Raw genomic sequence first — 21324 nt, 5'->3', positions numbered from 1 at the left:
GCATATGCCCTACGGGTTAGCCCAAGTGGTGAGATGTTGGAAAATGATTAGACTGCTCATTGCATGAAAAAGATGAGATAAAAACCTACGAGTGTAGGTATTTTCAGAAATTGGAAAACACCGAATGGTAAATCTTGGTTTTCAATTGATGCCATTGCGGAGTTTTACAACACTAAGGCAAATCAGGCATGTTTCAAAGTAACTAGACAGATACAACGCATCTAAGGAGTTGAAGGATATTGTAACCGCCCATTTAGGCAAAACTAACTACAGCTTTACACTTGAATAGCTACACAGCATTCCAACTGGTAAACAAGATTTCGCACCTGCATTGTCCGGGATGTTTCAATCCCTCTTCACGAATTGGCCGGATGGGTCACTTAACGTGTGCGCCAAACGGATTGTAAATGGCCATCTTTCCGAACATCCAAATCTTGAAAATCAATCATCGGGTGCACCACGTCTATTCCACATATCGCACATATCATTTGGCTAAAACACGTGCATAAATAATGCTTTATATCTTCATTATGCTTTTACAAACATCCGGCTGGACACACCATGCAACAATTTCACAAACCCGAGGAAGCTTAGCTTCCCATCTGTGTGCTTAATCCAGTCATGGAGAACCACATGAAGTGGAATGGAAGGACCAAGCCCAAGTTCCTGAATCACAATTTGGAGAGAGTATGAACAACAGTAGTCTCAGTCCAGTACATTACAGATAATACAGAGCCTTGCAGATCTTTCGTTTCTAGAGTGCGTAAATTAAAAACCAAATCAATATCAAAATCCTGGCATAAAGGGAGGATGCTATGAGAATGCAGATGCATAGGATGTGCTAATATCTTAGAAATTAAAAAAATCTAGGAATAAATATGCTATGGGAGTATGACCATTCAATTTCAGCTCAACTTTAGTTTGGTCCCTTTTCCATTGTTTCAGTTCGATCTTTCAAATTTTTTAAGTGAAGCAATATGATCTTTCGTGCACCATAATCATGCTTTTGTTATCAAAAGTTATTGCGGTCCATGGTTTACTGACATAATGCATTGACTGCTGATATGATAACAAAAGTCAGTCATAGAACATATGCAGTTGAGCTGACCACATTGCTTCAATTCAAAATAATAGGACTTGCCCAAAACAAATGTAAAAAAACAAGACCAAAGTGTAATTTGAATCAAAATTTAAGCACCAAAAGTACAGTTTGGCCAGAACTCTACTTCTCCCTCCCTACAGTATTCTTTTAACCAAAAGTATGTTACTTATGAAATGTAACTAGTAAAACAGAAAGTTTAAGAAATGTCAGCAAGTCCAGTTCATAAGTAAAATACCATATACTAAGAAATCGACCTTATGATTACTAAGCTTCAAGTTAATATATACAAGTCTGCAAAATGTGGCATTAAAATTTCAACTTACCGAAGCAAGTTCTTCAATGACAATCGCCCTGTTGCCATCCTTCTCGAATAGTTCATATGCACATCGAGCATGTTGTTCCCAACGATCAAGTGCCTCAAGCTGATGGACACTTAATGCAGCTGCACAGAACTCATCAAAATCCATTCTTCTGTGTTGAAGTGCATTTAACTGTCATGGGAGAAGTACTAACCGGTAAGTACTTTTATAACCTATTGAGCCTAATATCATAGAAATATTCACGAAAGTAACCAAGTTATTACCGATGAAATGAGATCAGGAATGCGGGACTCCTTCATTGCGTCTGTAGCATTTTTCATCAGGACCTGTCCAGGAAAATAACAAAAAAAAAAAAAAACACACTAAATATTAACTTATCTCTCTGTGAGAGAGAGAGAGAGAGAGAGAGAGATAGCAACCATTCTAATATTGTCAAGAGTTATAGTGCCATTTTTGTTTGGCTCCAATAGAGCAAACTGTTCCTTGAGATAAAACAGTTCATCCACAGTCAATGTCTTAGACAAGGCCTGTCACATCAATTTACAGAAATGAAACGTTAAAAGACTGATTAAATATATCCCAAAATATAACGTTTAAAAAAATATACAAAACACACAAACATAAATAATTCAAAACACAACTATGCAAACGTATAGAAGAATAATTTGGACGAAACAATCAAGCATTAACTGATAACATCTCAGAAGCCCCTCTTATTTCCTGTAATTATACACATGACCGTGTAGAGAAAATATGAGAACAGATAATCGATGCTTTTATTGAGTCATTATTATTTAAAATGGAATACTAATAATTACCTTTCAATTATATATTTTTTAGGAGGTACAAACCAAAATCTAATTCATCAAGAAAACTAACCCCATCATTTGACTTGATATACAAAGTTCTTAAGACCAAGAATCTGATTCAGCATGCAAAATTCGAGAAAAAGTTCTCACTCTCGTTGGTGAAAACATATACACACCCTTAAAGCAGCCTTCCGAAGGGATGATGATCTCATATAAACCTTCATGAGTCTAAATACTAAAATATCAAGTGGTACTTTCACGTCATTATAATTCCGGATCCAAGGATGACCTGCAAAAAATATAAGAATTTAAGGCAATGACTCAGGAAAAAGATAGCAGAAACTTAACAGACTATAGACATAGAAAACTCACTTAGAGCCTGAGCTGCTGTCATTCGTTTCCGAGGGTCCTTGTTCAATAAGCGTTTGACAAAGTCCTTTGCTTCAAGAGATAAAGAGGGCCAAGGTGCTTCATCAAAACTGGGATCAGCTTTCAAGACCGCCCGAAAAATCCCAGACTCAGTCCGGGACCAAAATGGACGGCTACCACATAAGAGAATATATGCTATTACACCAATACTCCACACATCAGCCTCTGTACTATAAGATCTATGTAGAACTTCGGGTGCAACATAGTATGCACTTCCAACAATATCATTCAGCCTCTCGTCTGTAAGACAGAGAGTATTAAAACCTATCCAAAATCAAAAGACCCAGATCAATAATAAAACAAGTTAAAATAAGAAAGGACAAACCTGGTCTGGCAAAATCTGACAAGCCAAAGTCAATGGCTTTCAACTGGGAATTCTCATCTTTGGTGGTATACAAAAAGTTCTGATAACAAAAAAGGAAAAATAACATTAGGTTAACATAAAGAGAATTAGATTTAGAAAGCGCAACCGACAATAACAAGTCCATCAAGTATAAGATAATAAAAAACTTCCATGAACTTCTAGCTTTCATGATGATAAATACATATCAAGGTATCTGATGGAGTAATATGAGTGGAAATATAAGCCAATTAACTAGTTTCGAATTTTTAGGTGGAATCCCTACACTTCCCACATGAACGCCACTTCAACTAGCACATAAGATAAAATATTGAACAAGGAAATGTGGTTCAGGAGTCAGGTTATTTCTTCAATTGTTCAAAAACACCTGCTGTAGAAACAGCCAGTGTGGACTACTATTTCAACTGTCACTAAAATATTTCCCTTTCAAGCCAAACAGAACATAATGCCACCTATATGATTAAACTAAAATTTATCGGATTTAGATAACCATTTTGTGTGTGAAGTTTTCATTTCACCTAGCCTGGAACAAAGTGCCAATTTCTTTCCCTTGTTAGAAATAACCACAAAATCTGGGAACCTAAGGGGTGAACTGAGTAGTAATGACACCCAGCAACAATCTATTGATAGATTGTATGAGATTGGAGGCGCCTAATAGTACTAAATATACTAAAGTAAAAAGATTTTTGTCCAGAAGACAAATAGGTTTTTGTCCTGCTACGTGATGATGTTTAATCTTAGTCCAGGAGACATCAACCATGTATACATACCAATCATTTTAAACAGTCGGGTTTCTATTGCAGTCTGTCTGCCGTATAAAAGTAACCATTAGTCATGTTGTTCAATTACTTGTATACAGTATTGGGGGTTAGCGAATGTGCAGGGACACACTTAAATCTAAATTGAGTTTGTTTCCCTTCTAAACAGAATAGTGCACGCAAGTTTAACCAGCCTCATTCAGTACTAGAAATTTTGAGCAACCCCTTCATTTTGTCACTCGAAGTATCACTCAAAGGGGTATCTTTGTCCACATTGCCCACACCTGGATCTTCATTAAAAATGTAAGCTTCAAACAAACATCTCATCTGCTAATTAGATAAGAAGAAAAGTAGAGAAATGTTTTTCACCTCTGGCTTAAGATCCCGGTGCACCACGCCCTGGAGATGACAAAATGCGACAACATTCAGTATTTGCACCATGACAGTCTTCGCATCATCTTCTGAGTATTTCCCGCCCCTTCAGAAGTAACAGATTATTAAGTTAGTAGCAAAAAATATCAGCATCTGAAAGTCCTTATTGAAGATATCTAATTTATATACCTTGAAAGTATTCTATCTAAAAGCTCTCCACCTTCACACAACCTGAAATGTTAAAAAAGATGAATACCATAAAGTTAGATCTTTAAGAGAGGTAAGAAATCCTCCTGTAAATTACATAAGAAAAAAAAAAAATTAAAAACAAACAACCGGACCACACAACCATACCAAGCTTAGCAAAATTATAACTTTTTACCCGGTGAATCACTATTACTTATGAAAAAGTAAAATGAGATGTAGACTTAAATAGGAATTCAATTTTTGAACTTACTCCATTACTATGTAGACATTATCACTGTCTTCAAATGCATCATAGAACTTAACTAGATTGCTATGTCCAGTCAAGGCTTGCAAGATCTTGACCTCCCTTCTCACATCCTCGATTGCAATAGCAGTTGTCATCTAACAACAAACAATACATTGCTGTTAGAAGAAATCATAACAAAAAGACAAAAAAAAAAAAAAAAAAAAAAAAAAAAAATGCATTAGAAGTCAAATCAACTACCAAAGCCACCACATGTAACACAACATCTCACAGCAATAATTATTGTGACCCTCTATACATTTCTTTAAGTGCTTCATATCTTATTTTCCCCTCCAAAATTTACTCAGGGAACAAGAAAGTCAATTGTATACCGGTATAACATCACTACTTGTGATCTTGTACTTATTTTAAAGGCAACTCGAGTATTTACCTCATCCAATTTACATTGTTCAACATTTATAATACTCAATTTACTTTTGTTGATACACAAAATCATTGAGACTTTGGAACAACATAAAGTGTCAAGTTTGTGACCTTCGCTCGGTTGCTTCAGTCACTTAGTGATGATAATGTGTAAAGAGAGATAGGGAAGCAAACACAAGATGTACGTAGTTCACCCTAAGTCTAGCTATATCCACGGAGTAGAGGAGTTCTCATTAATAGTGAAGGGTTTACACAAACACATAAGTTTAAGCATAAACATCATTGGTGGGTTCTAATGACCAGTTTAAGAACAATAATGACATTAGGGATTCATTGTAGGAGAATGGTCTTCTTTTATAGTTGAGGAGTCTCCAGCTTTTGTTCGCGGTCAATGTGGGACTCTATGAGCTTTATTCTGACGTTGACATGTGTCGTGTTGTGATTAGCCTCTTGGTTGGGGGAAACTCTTGTGCTTCGGCAGGGGTGCCTCAGCAGAACCCCTCAATGGATCCCTGAAGGTATGAAGTTGACCGGTGCTTGGTAGTTTCGGGATTGGTCAAGTATGGTACAAACAACTTTACATGAATAAATCCACACACTATTGTTTACAAAGAAAATTCCCAGCATATGAGGCATGCTTGATGTTTAATAAAACTACAAAGTTGTCACCTTGTGTCCCTAAAAATTTACTTATTCCCCCTCTTTCTTTTACAGGGGACTTTAGGGAAGAAAGCGTAGTCCAGAACTAGAAGTCGTCATCTTTTATTCTTTGATGAGAGAGTGGGTAGATTGAGTCAACCTCCCTGGATTAGTGTTGAGACCCTTAAACCCTTACCACTGGTTGGACATAGATATTTATAACTTTGTTCAAAAGAATATACTGCCAATCATATAGCTTCAATTATTGGTGAACCACCTCATGCTACATGATCATCAGACACAAAACAATACAAGATTAAGTTCAATGTTTCTTGCCTCTTGCAATAAGCGTCTTACAATCTGCTGAGGCTTCTGATGGTAAACCATCTAGAGGGTCAAGATTGTGAAATGTGACCCACCAAAAGCTTTCGGTAGTTTGGATGACTATAAGCATGGTTACTACTGGCCATTATCGACCGGCTGCTGTATGATCTAGTTCAATTATATACCCGTGGGAAGGCCAAGACCACAATTTGGACCATGACTTTTGTCAAAGATTAGGTCCACTCTCAACCATTGGACTGTATGCTTTGTTTATCATTCAGAACGAACTGTCACATCTTAGGTATCGACTAAGTATTATATGGCTGAGAAGCCATCACACAAAACAAAACAAACAAAAAAGTCTATTATTCCTATTCCCACTACATGGAATTCAATCGGTCACCAAAGATCTGCATTTTTGAAAGGAAAAACGTACTTCCATTCCAAAATGTGATTTGAACATAAAATATCCCAACTTGAGTGGGCAAAACCTGGTGTAAACTATTCAGGTGGATCAAGTAGGCCAAGAGATCAATACCTGTTATTGACCAAAGTAAAGCAATAAACAAACAACTTGGTCACTTTACAACCCTTTCACACAAACAACTTGTCTTAGTATATATTTCTTTCATTTAAATAATGAATAATATTTCCTATCTAGAACAACTCCACCACAGTCAATTGATATGAATACCTGACGAGATCTTGCAAAGATCTTCCTTGTGCCGCATTCAACCTCAAAGGACGTCTTCGACCTTAATCAGCCAAGAATTAAGTTTAACACAGTCACACTGTAAAACCACCACTCCCTGGCTCCCACCCACAACACAAAAAACAACAACAATAACAAAGATTCAACATTGGCCTAAGGTCTCAGGTTTTACTTTTACCTTGAAGAATGACTAAAATACAATAAATAAAAAAACCCAAATTTTATCAACCAAGATTAAGCAAATGAGAGCAACAAAAACCAATCTTTACAAACAAAATATAGATTAACCAAAAATCATACATGCAAATAAGAGCATTAGGCCAAACCTTTGTTTTAGGGATGACTTTCACAGCGACCTGTTGACCCTTAAACTCCCCCTTTTTGTACCTAGCAGAGCAAGTATACCCAAAATGCCCTCGACCCAATTCGTCCCCAACCTCCAATCGACTCGTAACCTCCTTGGAGAACCCAAACCTCTTGTCCAGCTCAACCCCATCTTCCTCCTCTCCGTCCTCCGGTATCGCCACCGAAGCCGATGCCTTTTTGCCCAGACGCCGTGCCAGCACGGCCTTGATGTGCTTCGCCGGCGACGGAGGCGGAAAGGGTCGCCGGAAAAACCGGCTGGGAGTGGAAGTTGCGCTCTTGCTCCGCGCCGGTGACGACTTCTTGAGGTAATGGGCGGGGCTGGGACTGTAGAAGGGGTAGAAGGGGGACTGGGAGTGGGACTGCCGTGAAGCGACGTCGTCTTTTTGGTGAGGGGTGTGGGATGGGAGTGATTTGGGGGTTTGGGAAGGATTGTTTGGGTCAATTGGGTCTCTGGGGGAATATGGGTTCTGCTTTGGAGGTTTCGAAGTGCAGGTTCCCATGGCGGATTTGAGAAGGAGTGAGAGAAAATGGGTGAAAGATTGAAGCTTTAAGGTTGAAAAGCTGCTTAATTCAATGGTTATGGTTGTGGCATTGTGAAATGTGTGAGAGTGTAGCTCTAGCTCTAGATCAAGCTCTAGGTTTTTTTGTTTGTTAATGCTTGTAGTTGTTGTTGTTGCTCCACTTTTCTTGTGGTGTCTAGAGAGAGAAAGAGGAGAGAGAGAGCAGGGGATGGTGGAGCTGTTGGAGTTAATAATAAAAGGCAGGAAAAGGTGTAAATGTGCACAGAGAGAGAGAGAGAGAGAGAGAGAGAGAGAGTGGGAATTTGTTGGGGACGAGGACGATGGGGGTGACTGAGGGAGATTGCAGTGTGGGAGTGAGCTGTAGATTGTAGTCTTCTGTGATCTCAGTAGCCACATGGCAAGCACATGACTCTTTGGATTGTTTTATTGTTTTTTGGTAATTTTGTTTGTGAATGAATTCACAGTAAAAACGTGATTTTCACACAATTTTTAAATTTTTCGCTTGATTTTTTTTGCGACTATCTTAATCTGCAACCAACTCTTTCCTGCACATAAAAATAGACTTAATGATACAGTAAGGTTATCTCAAGAATGTTATATAGGGAAATTGAATCCCAAACGTTGAAGATTTGAGAAAGTATTTCTACATATGATAGAAAAATTACTTTCGTGACCCTTATAAAGAATATGTCACAAAATCACAAAAAGGACACATGTATGGACTTGTGACATGATATCGAAAGGTGAAAAACCATCGGGTTGTCACTTCAAGATATTTTTTGCGACTTAGTTGGAAGGTGTGTAGAGCTTTAGCTTGGGTGTCCACACCACCACCTTCCTTGTGTTTGCCAATCTCAGCATTGTTGCTTGTGGGATGTATTTTCTTGCTGTCTTCCTTTGCTTTGTGGTTTAGATCTTTGTGGTGGTTGTTGGAGGATGATGAAGCTTTCTTTTTTTATTTTGGGGGCTCGTGCTGGGTTGGAGGTGCTACAGTGGCGGCTAGGGCAGTAGTAGGTTGCTAGGTTTTTGCTATTTTGGTCTCCAATTCTTGTGTTGGGTTGAGCTCTTTTTTGTGCTTCTTGAATGGTTCATTATTATGCTTTGTACTTCACTTGTATTCGGACCTCTATTTATGGAGATTATTTGTGTTGGTATTGAAATTTACCATTGTTAAAAAAAATCCATTGCCATTGATAAAGCATCAAAAAGAAAAGTGACAAGAGTACTTCCATTGTACTTTGCTTAGATATTGAAATGGTGTGAATAGTGTTGTCAACATTGCACTTAAAAACTTTTCATGTTTGGATTTTAATTTATAGGTTTTGCTCAAATTCGTAGCTAAACGTCCGACTCTGTATGTTGATTGACTAACTAATGACTCGTTTACTAATTCATAATCAAATAAGAGGAATTGAATTGATGAGGTGTTGGAATGAGAGGAGTCAGAATTAGATTCATGTTGAAGTTGTTTGTTAAAACCTTATGGAATCGTCGAATTGAGATAGATTCCATATAAACTGTTTACTGAACCAAAATGAAAATCAATATAATTACTAAAATGCCTTGAGTTGAAATAAATTATTTTATTTACTAATTTTTTGGTTAAAATGGACAAATGTTGGTGGTGTTGGGTTAATGCAAAGGTCAATCTTGAAATTTAGAAATAAGTGAGGGTATAATGGGGAGGAAAAATCCATCTGAGTCCCCTCAACAAAGCGGAATTCAACTACCACCTAAATGTACAGAATCTAATTCTTCCACATTTTGGGTTGAATTCCAAAATTTGTGTGGGTCCCATAACCTTTTTGGCTCTCCAATATTCAGTAAACATTGGAATATTCTGTAATTGGAATTCAATTATGCGTTTTAATTCCGATTGCCTTTATGTAAATGTGCCCTAATTATATTTGAGAGTGTCAATCGCAACTTTAACCATCATCCATTATATCATTTTCATTTATATGTTGATTCCGTTTTTGACATCTTATCTTTTTAAGGTCTATAATGGCACGACCAGATGTTTTGTTTTAACTCTTGAGATTAGATTTTGGGTTTAACATTTTGGTTTAAAACTCAAAATTCGAGAGGTCAAAATTTAGAATCAAAGTGAGAATGATTGAGGTTTTGATTATCATGCTTATTTTTTTATTGATGACACATCATATAGTTTACGTATTCGGTCTGAAAAAATAGTCTAGTTAGCAATTGTAGGGAGACCAAATTTGGAGACTAAATTTGCAAACTAAATGATGTGTCACCATTAAAAATAAACATATTTATCAACGTGTAAGTAATAAATCAATCATCAACTTCCATGTCTTTTAATTTTCAAAACTTTGTCTACAAATTTAGTCTCTCTAGCATTACTTTATCCAAAATCTTATCAAATAAAAAAACTTAAGCTGAGCTCATTGGAGATTCTCTAATGTATATGTGTGTGATACTCTTTTTCTTTCAACGAGGTTAAAGGTTTCAACAATATTTTCATGTTGCAGCATTTCTGCACCATATCCCCGTTTTCTATGTATGTTTTCTTCTTGAATAACAAATATAATATTTTCTTTAATGAAAGAAATCTTCAAAGGTATATGTTTAATTAGAAACCAGCCCTCGCTCACTCTCACAAAATCAATCCTTCCAATCTGCAATTACCATGCACGTTCTCTAATGTATTTGTGTGTAATACTCTTTTTCCTTCGACAAGGTTAAAAGTTCCAACAAAATTTTCATGTTGCTCATGTATGCACCATATCCTCTTTTCTATGTATGTTTTCTTCTTGTATAACAAATATAATATTTCTTTAATAAAAGAAATCTTCAAAGGTAAATGTTTAATTAGAAACCAACCCTCACTCTCCTCTCACAAAATCAGCCCTTCCAATCTGCAATTACCATGCAATTTAAAGAATGAATAATGTCTGGAGATTTTCATTTTTGAAGAAAGTTCAAACAGACTGTCATTTTCCAGGAAAGTTCGAAGAGAGCAACCCGATTCAATATTTGGTATAATGTCAGGGAAAGCAGTTGTAAAACATGATCCCACTGCCACTTTATGATATCTAAATGCTGACATTATTTGCTAATTAGAGCATGCCTTTTTCAACCAAAAAACTTTATGATGATATATTAGCAGAATTATTTAATCTATTAAATTGGCAGTTAAATAACGCACATCTTAATTAATGCAAATCAATGATTTTATTTTAAAATGATAGCACAATTATTGAGAAGAGAAATACAGGAAACAGGGAACCACAGATTAAGATTTAGAGGACAATGAAAAATTGATCCGTATCTCAATTTTTTATGTGGCCATGATCTCGTTTAGTCCTAATTCCTAAAGCAGTGAACATTTGTTTATTTAATTTTGTCCGGAGAGAACAAGTGAGATTTGAGAAGAAACAAAGGAAGTTTGCAAAACTTACACGACCTAAGTAAACAAAACCAGGCTATATACTACTGGATAAACAATATTTGAAAGTGCTTTACCAAAAAAAAAAAACAAAAGGGTAGAAATTAATTAAAGGAGTACAGACTGTAAAGTGTAACTTGCCTGATTAATTTATCAAATTTTCTTTTATTGTATTTGTCTTCTTCCATGTTTAGGTAATGACCTCAATGATGAAATCTACTTTCATTTGAGAAGTTTCTTATTTGTTTAACCTATGAATATGAAGGAACTTTATGTACATCTAAAGTCAACTACTTAGCAAGATCGAACCATCTAATGCCCACCTATGTAGTAATATAGATTGTAATTTTTTTAAAAAGGCATCAACGTATGAATGAGCTATGTAGTAGACAAATGCTAGGGATGGTGGTGGCGACAGTGTGATAGTAGGTAGTGACGATGATGGTGATCGGGTGGTGGTTGTAGAGATGGTAATGGGGCGGGGTGGCGGCGGTGATGGTGAGAGAGAGATAGCCATAGAAGTGTTTATTTCCTATTTATTAAAAACCCTTGCCGCTACAGAGAAAAATGAAGAAAAAACCTACCATCGTCGACCCTTGTCTTTGGCCTTGGAGTTCAATCCTTCTTAATATCTTCCCTTCTTGTTTCTATGGCCACTATCTCACTTTGTTGATGAGAGTCTTCGTGGTTGTAGTTGCTCTCTTTTTCTATGTTGAGGAGAGCCTTTTGTCCATGGCGTTTGTGTGTGCGCTTGGTAAAGGACTATGAGGAAAAAGCTTTATTTTTGTTGGAGGTGACTCAGAGCACGGCTTCTTAGCCAATGATTGCAAAATTATTAGAGAGTGGTGTGGTTCTTTCCTCGTGGTACTCTGCAAGATTTGGTACTCTTTAGTATGGTTTTTCATGTTGGATAGTTGTCTAATTAGTCAAGTTTTATCTCAACCACACTCTTTTCATGGTGAAGAAAGTTGAGGTTCTATCATAAACTTAATTGGCAATATAAGTAGTAGCACAATTACTTATAAGTACATACAACATCCATTTTTTCTCTGATGTGGGATTCATACTCTCAGCACGCCCCTTCAAGTGAGACAAATTTTTAAGCCTAGCACGTGGACAACACAAATTGAGTGATGTGGAGCATGTGAAGAAAGTTGAGGTTATACCAAAAAACCAATTGGAAATATGAAGAGTAGCCTAGTTACTTATAAGCACATTCAAGGTCATTTCTTTCCCCTATACAGGATTCGTACTCACAATAAGTGGCCTTATTTGTCATGCGATTATCTACCAATTGTGGATGTATAGTAGCATCCAACTGATCAACTTGCATGTAATCTAGTGTTTAGGTAGTGGTTCTCATAGTCAATTGCAATTAATTGAACTATAATTGGTATTGTTTCAATCATGTACTTGTCATATAATGAGAGAAAGCAATTATTTGAGTCGTCTTATGTGTTTGAATCGTACCATGTTTTATGGAGAATACTACTAACCAACTATGGAGAGCAACTCAATTCATATTGACACATGTACACTGTTGCAGTAGCGTTTTGTGTTAGTAACACAACATTATAAATATATATATATATATATATATATATATCAATAGACTACGATGAGGCACCGGTTGCACATAACCCCGACAACCCATGTATATTTTTGTCTCTAACCACTATAAAAAGTTGAAAAGAAAAACTAAAGAGTGAGTAGACAATACTGAATTACATTCTGTGTTTTTTCTTCTTAACTTCATTGTTGTAAAATCATGCTCCGCCACTACATGTGCTATGGAAATGATTCTCGTTAATCATGTACTATTTGAGCACTTTCCCTCATAATCCGTATTGTGTTTACATATGTGATAAAGAGAAAGAGACATACACAGCATTACATGGGAATTCTTCTCCAAGTAATAGGACCTATATATGCATGAATCTTGAAGGAAGTACTGGCAAGGATAAGTGATAGTTTAAGACTCATTAATCTTGATTTAAGTGAGGAAAACAAAGCTCTAATTAGATTTAGGTTCAAAAGTTTAAGGTGTTATCAGATTTAGTCTAGCAATATATTCTTATCGATATAAGTCTTTTATAATTTTGTATGAGAGTGGTCTCAATATCGCGTTAACTATCAAAGGGTCAAGAGAAAAAGACGAGCATTGTCCATAATGGCAAGTCATTTACTTGCTCACTTATATATGCTTAATTGAGAGAGCAGGGCCAAAGGACCATACGTTATATAGCTTGCCCTACTGTCGGTTCCCTTTCAATTATTGGGTTCAACCATATGAGTTATGAAAATGAAAAACACTAACAATAATAACATCTGGATGCCATGGGAGAGAGAGGAAGGTCGGCTAAGGAAGAAGGAAAACCTAGGGCAGGAAGGGCTAGGGTTAGGGTTCCCAGAAATGTAGGGCAACTTAAACTATTGATACCATGTAAAGTGTACGGTTTTCATTGATTGAATTGTGTAAATCATGTACAACATATAGGATTACATCAAGTGTCATTTAGGTATGTAACCAACACTGATTAATTACAACTGCAATTCTTAAGCAATTAACAAGTCATTAAAAATGACCACTTAGTATTATAATTTAGTAGGTTCGATTTTCATAACATTTTTTCCCACCAAGTGATGTACTACTACTGTCCATCCAAAAGTAAAAAAGCTAAAGTCCAAAGCATAATGGTTCTGACTGAGTTCAATCTGGAGGCTAGATTGCATCTATTCTTTGGCAGTAGTGCCAAAGTGGTTCCCAATATCTCATGGAACTTGCCACTTTCCTTTATGCCTTTTGTTTCCTTTTTCTTTTCTCCCCCATAAAACATTGTTGTTTCTTAAAGGGTCCTCAAATTACTCATTCCAAGTCAAAACGACTTTAAAATTTCTTCCCCCATTATCCCATTTGTGGTACTCCTTCAATCAGTGGGTTCCCCGCTACATTGCTTTGTTAGGAATAAACAAATTACAACCTCTCTTTCCCATCAACATGTTTTTTGACAAGGGACACGCATTTGAACTCCACTAAACTAACATTTTCGCGCTTAATCAATCCCACTTAATTAAATGAAAGGAGTTTACCTACCTGCAGATGAAACCAGTTATGGATTAACAACTTTGATTAATCATCCTTTTGGATTTGTAAATACATGCATGTTTGGGAGTACTTGTACACGAAGCTGTGATTGTTTGCTAAATAGTTGTTTTCTTTTTGGTTGTATACTTTAGGTAGAATCATAGGATATGTAAATGCTTCTTGTATTGAATCCACCTCAGATTGCTTCCCACGAAAGCATCAATCGCGTACATGTTTGGTTCATACATTCACCTTAGGTGAAAAAGAGATCATCTACTTCTTTCTATCAAACATGAAGACTGAAGAGCTTCACCTCTTCCATGAGAGGAAGTAATAAGATAACATTTTCGAGTAATAAGGGCTCGTTTGTGTAAAGATATCAAGGATATCAAGGTTTGAGATGCTGCCAAGTGTCAAAAGATGAAGCTGGTCTGTTAGTTGTTATATTGTTTGAACAGTTAGCTAACTTAGGGAAAGCTTTAAAAGCTGCTGAAGATTCATTTGTTCAACTAATGAGAAATACAGAAATCTTGCTATTCCTTCTTGTTAGAGGAAGTCAAAAGGCAGTTACTGCCAGCATGCTTTGAGGAGTTCCAACTGTGTTTAGAACTTCTATCTGTTTTGTCTTCCTTGTTTATAGGATGTATTTTTCAAATATTTGTTATCTGCTGATTTTTGTTTGTATCGTTTGAATTTCAAAGCTCCTTGTAAATAGGGTTTTCAAACCCTCTGATGTAATATGTTTGGCGTTATAAATACAAGCATTCCTCAGTTGAAGGGTATGCAATCAAAGTGAAAAACTTGAGTCTTTAAGTTTTGTTTATACCATACTTGACCAATCCCGAAACTACTGAGCACTGGTCAACGTTATACTGTTAAGGACCCAGAAGAGTTTCCCTCCAACTAGGAGGCCAATCACAGCACGACACGTGTCGACATTAGAAGCCAATCACAACGCGACACGTGTCAACATCAGAAGCCAATCACAACACGACACGTGTCAATGTCAAAATGAAACTAGAAACTCTCTTCTATAAATAGAAATCATTCTCTCACAATATTTTCTAATGTCATTTGTACTAAATCATTCACTAGTACTCACTAAAGGAGAGCTTGAACCTATGTACTTGTGTAAACCCTTCACAATTAATGAGAACTTCTCTACTCCGTGGACGTAGCCAATCTGGGTGAACCACGTACATCTTGTGTTTGCTTCCCTGTCTCTATCCATTTACATACTTATCCACACTAGTGACTGAAGCAATCTAGCGAAGGTCACAAACTTAACACTTTCTGTTGTACCAAAGTCCTCGTTGATTTTGTGCATCAACATTTGGCGCCGTCTGTGGGAACGACACTTATTCACACTCTTTTCAGCTTTGTCAAGCTAGTTTCCACCATTCGTACACTCTCTTTTGACCAGGCATCCTTCTCCAACATGGGGAGTGAAGGAAGCCACAACACACAGAATGACACCCTTCTTGCACCTAGTGCGAAGCAAAGAAAGAATGAAGGAAAGAGGGTTGCTCTTCAAGCTAAAGTCGATGAGCTAGAAGCTCAAAACAACAAGATAGCAATGAAGAATGAGGTCCTCCAAGAGCAGTATGAGAAGCTTTTTGAGACGCTCCACAAAACTAGGGGTACTCAAACACGCGAGCTCGTTGCCCCTGTGGACATCAACCATCATTTGGGTACCCCCCCAACACGGAGGGTCACCTTCTTTCGACATGGGTATCCCTGATGAGGAGCGAGCTAATCATCAAAACATTGATCAACATGAGACTTCTCTCAACCCAGCTGCTTCGCCCCGAAGCAGGAGAAGTGGAGGAAGACACCTCATTGCAGAAGGGTTGGAAGGATCAAAAGCTGTTTATTGTGACTGCCGAGACTTCCTAAAGCAACGTCGAGAGAATCCCCTCCATATATGCTCGAAGATCAATAACCCAAGGGTTTCTGAAAGACTTGGTCCCCTTTCACGACCCAGGCCAACTACCAATCTAGGGAAGGAACGATTAGTCCCAGAGGAACATAAAGGTACAGAGGACTCTGAGGTATTCCGACAGACTCGCCCTAGAAGTCAGTACGGCGAGTCCAAGGAAAAATCACACACCCTTGCTCAAACTTTCCTACTTCCAAGAGGTGATGGAGACTTACGAAAGAAAATCCCAGTGGTACATGACTCCACTCAGGACCCCCTTATCCTACAGCTCCTTGAGGAAGTAAACAAGTTGAAGGCCGAACGTTAGGCCGAGATACCTGACTGGAACCAACCCAGGCCTGGCCCTCTCACAAGGAGGATCATCGACACCCCCTTCAAGCGAAGACAAAACAAAAACTTGACCCAATTAAACACCTTAACCTCTTTGAGTCCACCATGGCATATCGGATGCACACTGACGAATAACGATGTCTTCTCTTCCCCTCCACCCTCTCTGGCGGAGCTCTAAATTGGTATTGCTGTCTTCCATCTGAGACAGTAGACTCATTTGAGGAACTGAGGAAACTGTTTGTCTCTCAACACATCTTCCAGACTGATCGCTTGCATTCTGCAGATGACTTGTGCACTGTTCGCCAGAAGCCGGATGAGTAACTACGAGAGTATGCCAGTTGTTTCAGCCATGATTATTCTCGCTGCGCTGAGGTAGATGACAAGACCGCCCTCAAGGCCTTCACGGTATGCCTACTTGATTGTTTCTTCAAGTACATGATCAATGCCAACACTTGGAAGACTTACTCTAAGGTGATGGCACAGACTTACAACCATGCCTCCGCCGAGGCAATGACATATCAAGGGAAACCCCCCACAACCATCCCTTATCAGCAAGTAGGGAATGGAAGCCAGATTCAACCAAATGAGAAGACTTCGACCTTTCAAACGGCAGCGGTGCCTCCCACTACCTTACTTAATACTTTGCCAAGTCAACAGACATATCAATCTCAGGGCAAAAGGAAAGATTTCCATCATCACCAGTCTCATTTTAGTAAAAGGAGTAAGGGACACTACTGCGATAACCAATGGTATCACCATGATAATCCCCGACCTCAGGCAGTCAACACAGTGGGTCAAGCACGTGTTAGGACAACCTCTACCCCGAGGTATAAGGCATACACACCTTTGAACGCCACATGCGTGGCCATTTACCCTAGCATAGCACACTTGATACTGAAGCCAAAGCCGAGGCACCCGGATTACAAGCCCATGAAGAACACGGGTACATTTTGCTACTACCACGAGCATAACGGCCATAACGGTGAGAAGTGTATCACCTTTCGTGATCATATTGAAGTTTTGGCACGTGAAGGAAAAATTGATCAATTCCTCCTTCACCCTCCAAGGGGTAACTGTAACCAACGCCAGGTGAATGTGATATATTCCATAAGTGGTGGCACACCCATATCTAAATCTTCCAACAGGGCATGAAAAATAGTGAACGAGCTTTAAGGTCTGGCCACAAAGTGTTTCATATGGAAGACATTATGGGAGGTAAGTATCAAAAGCCTAACTAGGATCCATTATGTTTCTACCCTGAGGAAGAAAGAGGTATCATCTACCCTCACAACGACCACTGATTGTGGAAGCTCACATAGCCAACTTTGAAGTACGACGAATCCTGGCAGACACTGGGGCTTCGATCAATATCATGTTTGCTGAAGCTTTCAGGACACTTAATGTAGCTAAACACTTGCTCGATCGCTCGATTTCCCCTTTGATAAGCTTCTCCGGTGATATCGTGCAACCTTTAGGGAGCATACACTTACCTTTCACCATTGGTACAGACCCTTACACAGCTATCATTACCACTAACTTCCTGGTGGTTAATTGCCCAATGGCATGCAATGTCATTTTCGGACGCATAGACATCAATGATCTCAAGGCCATGGTATCCACAAATATGTTGTTGATGAAATTTCCAACCCTCTATGGCAATGGTTACATCATAGGAGATTAACTTAGTGCACGATCATGTTACAACACTTCGGTCAAGCAACAGCACCTGCTTGTGCCCAAGGAAACCCTTTCTATACATGACCAAGTCATAAAGACCAGCCCAGACGAAGCCAACTTGGATCTTCACGGTGGCAACAGTCAACCCGACGATCCTTGAGATGACTCTTTCACCTAGCAAGCACAACCCGCTGAACAGTTGGAGAAGATCTCTATCTCAAAAGATTATCCAGATCGCATGGTGAAGATTGGCACCACCTTGTCACCACCCATTCGATTGGCATTGATCTCTTTTTTGCAAGAGAACACTGAGGTCTTCGCCTGGTCATATGACGACATGCTAGGCATCTCTCCCAATATCATCTATCATCGCTTAAGTATTGACCCTAAGACCAAGCCAGTGAGACAAGCAAAGATTTTATGATGCTGAACGGTACGAGGCAATGAAGGCAGAAGTTGAAAAACTCAAAGGCATAGGCTTCGTACGCGAAGTTAATTATCAAACTTGGGTAGCAAATGTTGTCTTTGTTAAGAAGAATCCAACCAAGAAAAGTCTCCTGCTCTAAAAGGTCTTGTAGAGAATGTGTGTCGATTACACCGACCTAAACAAAGGATGCCCGAAGGATAACTTTCCTCTTCCTCTCATAGACAGACTTATAGACTCTACGGTAGGGTGTGAACTTCTGAGCTTTATGGATGCTTACTCAGGATACAACCAAATCCTCATGAACCCTCCGGACGAAGAACACACAGCCTTCACTACTGACAGGGGACTATATTGCTGCTATAAAGTCATGCCCTTCGGCCTAAAGAATGCAGGAGCAACTTATCAGAGACTGGTCAATTTAATGTTTGTCGAACAGATTGGGAAGAGCATGGAAGTTTACGTTGATGATATGTTAGTCAAGAGTAAACATGCTGACAAACACATCACCAACCTATCTGAAACTTTCACCATTTTGAAGAGGTATCAAATGAGGTTGAACCCCAAAAAATGTGCCTTCGGCGTATTCTTAGGCTTCATGATAAGCTAACGAGGCATTGAGGCTAATCCCGAGAAGATCAAAGCAATCCTCAACATGAAAGAACTGGTAACTTCAAAAGACATCCAGAGCCTTACTGGCAAGGTGGCAGCCTTAACTAGGTTCATCTCTAAAGCCACAGACAGATGTGCTCATTTCTTCAAAGCACTTAAGGGAAGTAAGAAGTACATTACATGGACTGATGAATGTGCTGAGGCATTCAAGAACCTCAAAGACTACATGAGTAAAGCCCATATGCTTTCCAAACCCAAGGTTGGTGACACTCTCATTATTTATCTGTCGGTATCAGCTTCAACAGTAAGTTCCGTTCTCATTTGAAATGATGATAATGTCGAACGACTTGTTTACTACGCTAGCAAGGCCTTACAAGATGCGGAGACACGATACTCCAACATTAAGAAATTGGCTCTAGCATTGGTCATGTCTGCTCGAAAAACTTCACCCTTACTTCCAAGCACACTCCATCATCGTGCTTACCAATCAACATCTTCGACAGATACTCTAAAGTCCTGACACTTCCGGGCGAATGATCAAATGGGCGATAGCATTGGGTGAGTTTGACATCTCGGCCAAGCAGTGGCAGACTTCATCGCCGACTTCACATATCCTGTTGACATTGTTTCTACGCCTAAAGAAGTGGTTTCATTACCCTCGGAAACTCAGAAAATAGAACCAACAGCCCCAACATGGAGTCTATATGTTGATGGCTCGTCCAACCAACATGGTTATGGAGCAGGACTAGTCCTTACGACCCCTGACAAAGTGGCAATGAAGTATGCTATTCGTTTCAAATTCAAGGCGTCAAACTATGAGGCCGAATATAAAGCCCTCTTAGCAGGCTTACGTTTAGCCAAACACCTTGGGGTTAAACGAATTGATATCTTCAGTGACTCCCAATTGGTGGGTAACCAGGTCACCAACAACTTTGACGCTAAGGATAGCTCCATAGCAGCATATCTGGCACAAACACAATTGTTGCTCAAGCACTTCCACTGCCAGATCACCCAAATTCCTCAAGCGGCAAACAGTCATGCAGATGCTTTGGCTCGCCTCACCTTAGCGGTGAAAGACAAGATTGGGAGAAAAATTCAGGTCGAATTGTTGGCAGCACCAAGCACCATGGTTGCAGAAGTGTGCAACTTACAACAAGGGGATAGTTGGATTACCCCAATTTATAGATTACTTGCTCATGGCACCCTTCTAAATGACAAAGTCCAAGCTAAGCAGATTTAATACAAGGTTACCCATTACTTGATCATTAATGACCAACTTTACAAGAGGGGTTTTAACCTACCACACCTAAAATTAGGGCTGGGCACGGGTCGGGCCAGGCCCATTTTTGAAGGGACCGGACCAGACCCTGAATTAAAGGAGACGGGGCAGGCCGGGCCAGGCATTACAATTCTGAAAATAGGAACCGGACCTTACCCGGCCCGATTGAAATGGGCCGGTTCGGTCCGGATACACAAGTTCTTTTTTTTTTTTGCTGTTTAAAAATGTTTGCTGCACAGATTGCAGTTTGAAAAAACTGCACAGATTCCAGTTTACAGTTTACATAGAGTCCAGTATGGGAAAAATCACAAATTGCAGTTTGAAAAAAATTGCACAAATTGCACAATTGCAATTTGAAAAAACTGCACAAATTCCAGTTTACATAGATTGCAGTTTACACAGTTTGCACAGATTGCACAGATTGCAGTTTACACATATTGTAGTTTGCATAAAACAGAGTGCACAGATTGCAGTTTGCAGTTTGCATTTTGCAGTGCACAGATTGAAAAAAAAAAAAAGCACAGACTGCAGTATTGCACAGATTGCAATTGCACAAATTCAATATATCCAAAATAACATTGCATCGTCCAACATCTAAAGATTAAATCAACATAAAAAACATCCGAAACTGAGAGTCCAAGACCACATCCGCAATAAATTTCAAATTAACATCCAACGCTCAAGTTCCAACAACAATCCTCATTGAATCTGTAACCAAAAATGTCTAGCCTTAACCTCAACTGAGTTTAGGAGAATCAGATTGAAATGTTAGAATAAATTAAGTAATAATATATCCCCTCTCAAAACCTCATCATGAGCAGCCATCCATACAAAAGTTTCCATGGAAAAGTTTGTACAAGTTAAAAGCTAGCTAGGGAGTTAGCATGACAATTATGTAATATGATAATTATTTAGTGACAACATTCTTATTAAAAATCACCTGTTTATACGTAGCGTTATACATATTATGTAATATGAC

The 21324-nt window shown here is 38.6% G+C and overlaps 1 protein-coding gene across 3 annotated transcripts; it reads right to left on the bottom strand.

Annotated features, from left to right (window-relative positions):
* Window positions 1-125: 125 nt before the first annotated feature.
* Window positions 126-7967, bottom strand: LOC114824804 (CDPK-related protein kinase). Of its 3 annotated transcripts, none has more exons than XM_070822301.1 (12): window positions 7027-7923; window positions 6683-6797; window positions 4609-4739; window positions 4341-4382; window positions 4149-4257; window positions 2986-3064; window positions 2604-2900; window positions 2408-2520; window positions 1842-1949; window positions 1686-1748; window positions 1426-1593; window positions 126-666 (listed from the first exon to the last, which is right to left on the bottom strand). In XM_070822301.1, the coding sequence occupies exons 3-12, from the start codon at window positions 4737-4739 to the stop codon at window positions 529-531; spliced, it is 1248 nt and encodes a 415-aa protein (XP_070678402.1). In that variant the 5' UTR covers window positions 6683-6797; window positions 7027-7923; the 3' UTR covers window positions 126-528. The 3 variants fall into 3 exon arrangements, with proteins under 3 accessions (XP_070678402.1, XP_070678403.1, XP_070678401.1); XM_070822302.1 differs by having other exon boundaries at window positions 6683-6743; window positions 7027-7897; XM_070822300.1 differs by lacking the exon at window positions 6683-6797 and having other exon boundaries at window positions 7027-7967.
* Between the last annotated feature and the right edge of the window lie 13357 nt (window positions 7968-21324).

This window comes from Malus domestica, chromosome 05 (genome assembly GCF_042453785.1).
Source record: "Malus domestica chromosome 05, GDT2T_hap1".
Taxonomy (NCBI): domain Eukaryota; kingdom Viridiplantae; phylum Streptophyta; class Magnoliopsida; order Rosales; family Rosaceae; genus Malus; species Malus domestica.
This window is presented reverse-complemented; position numbering and strand designations above follow the sequence as displayed.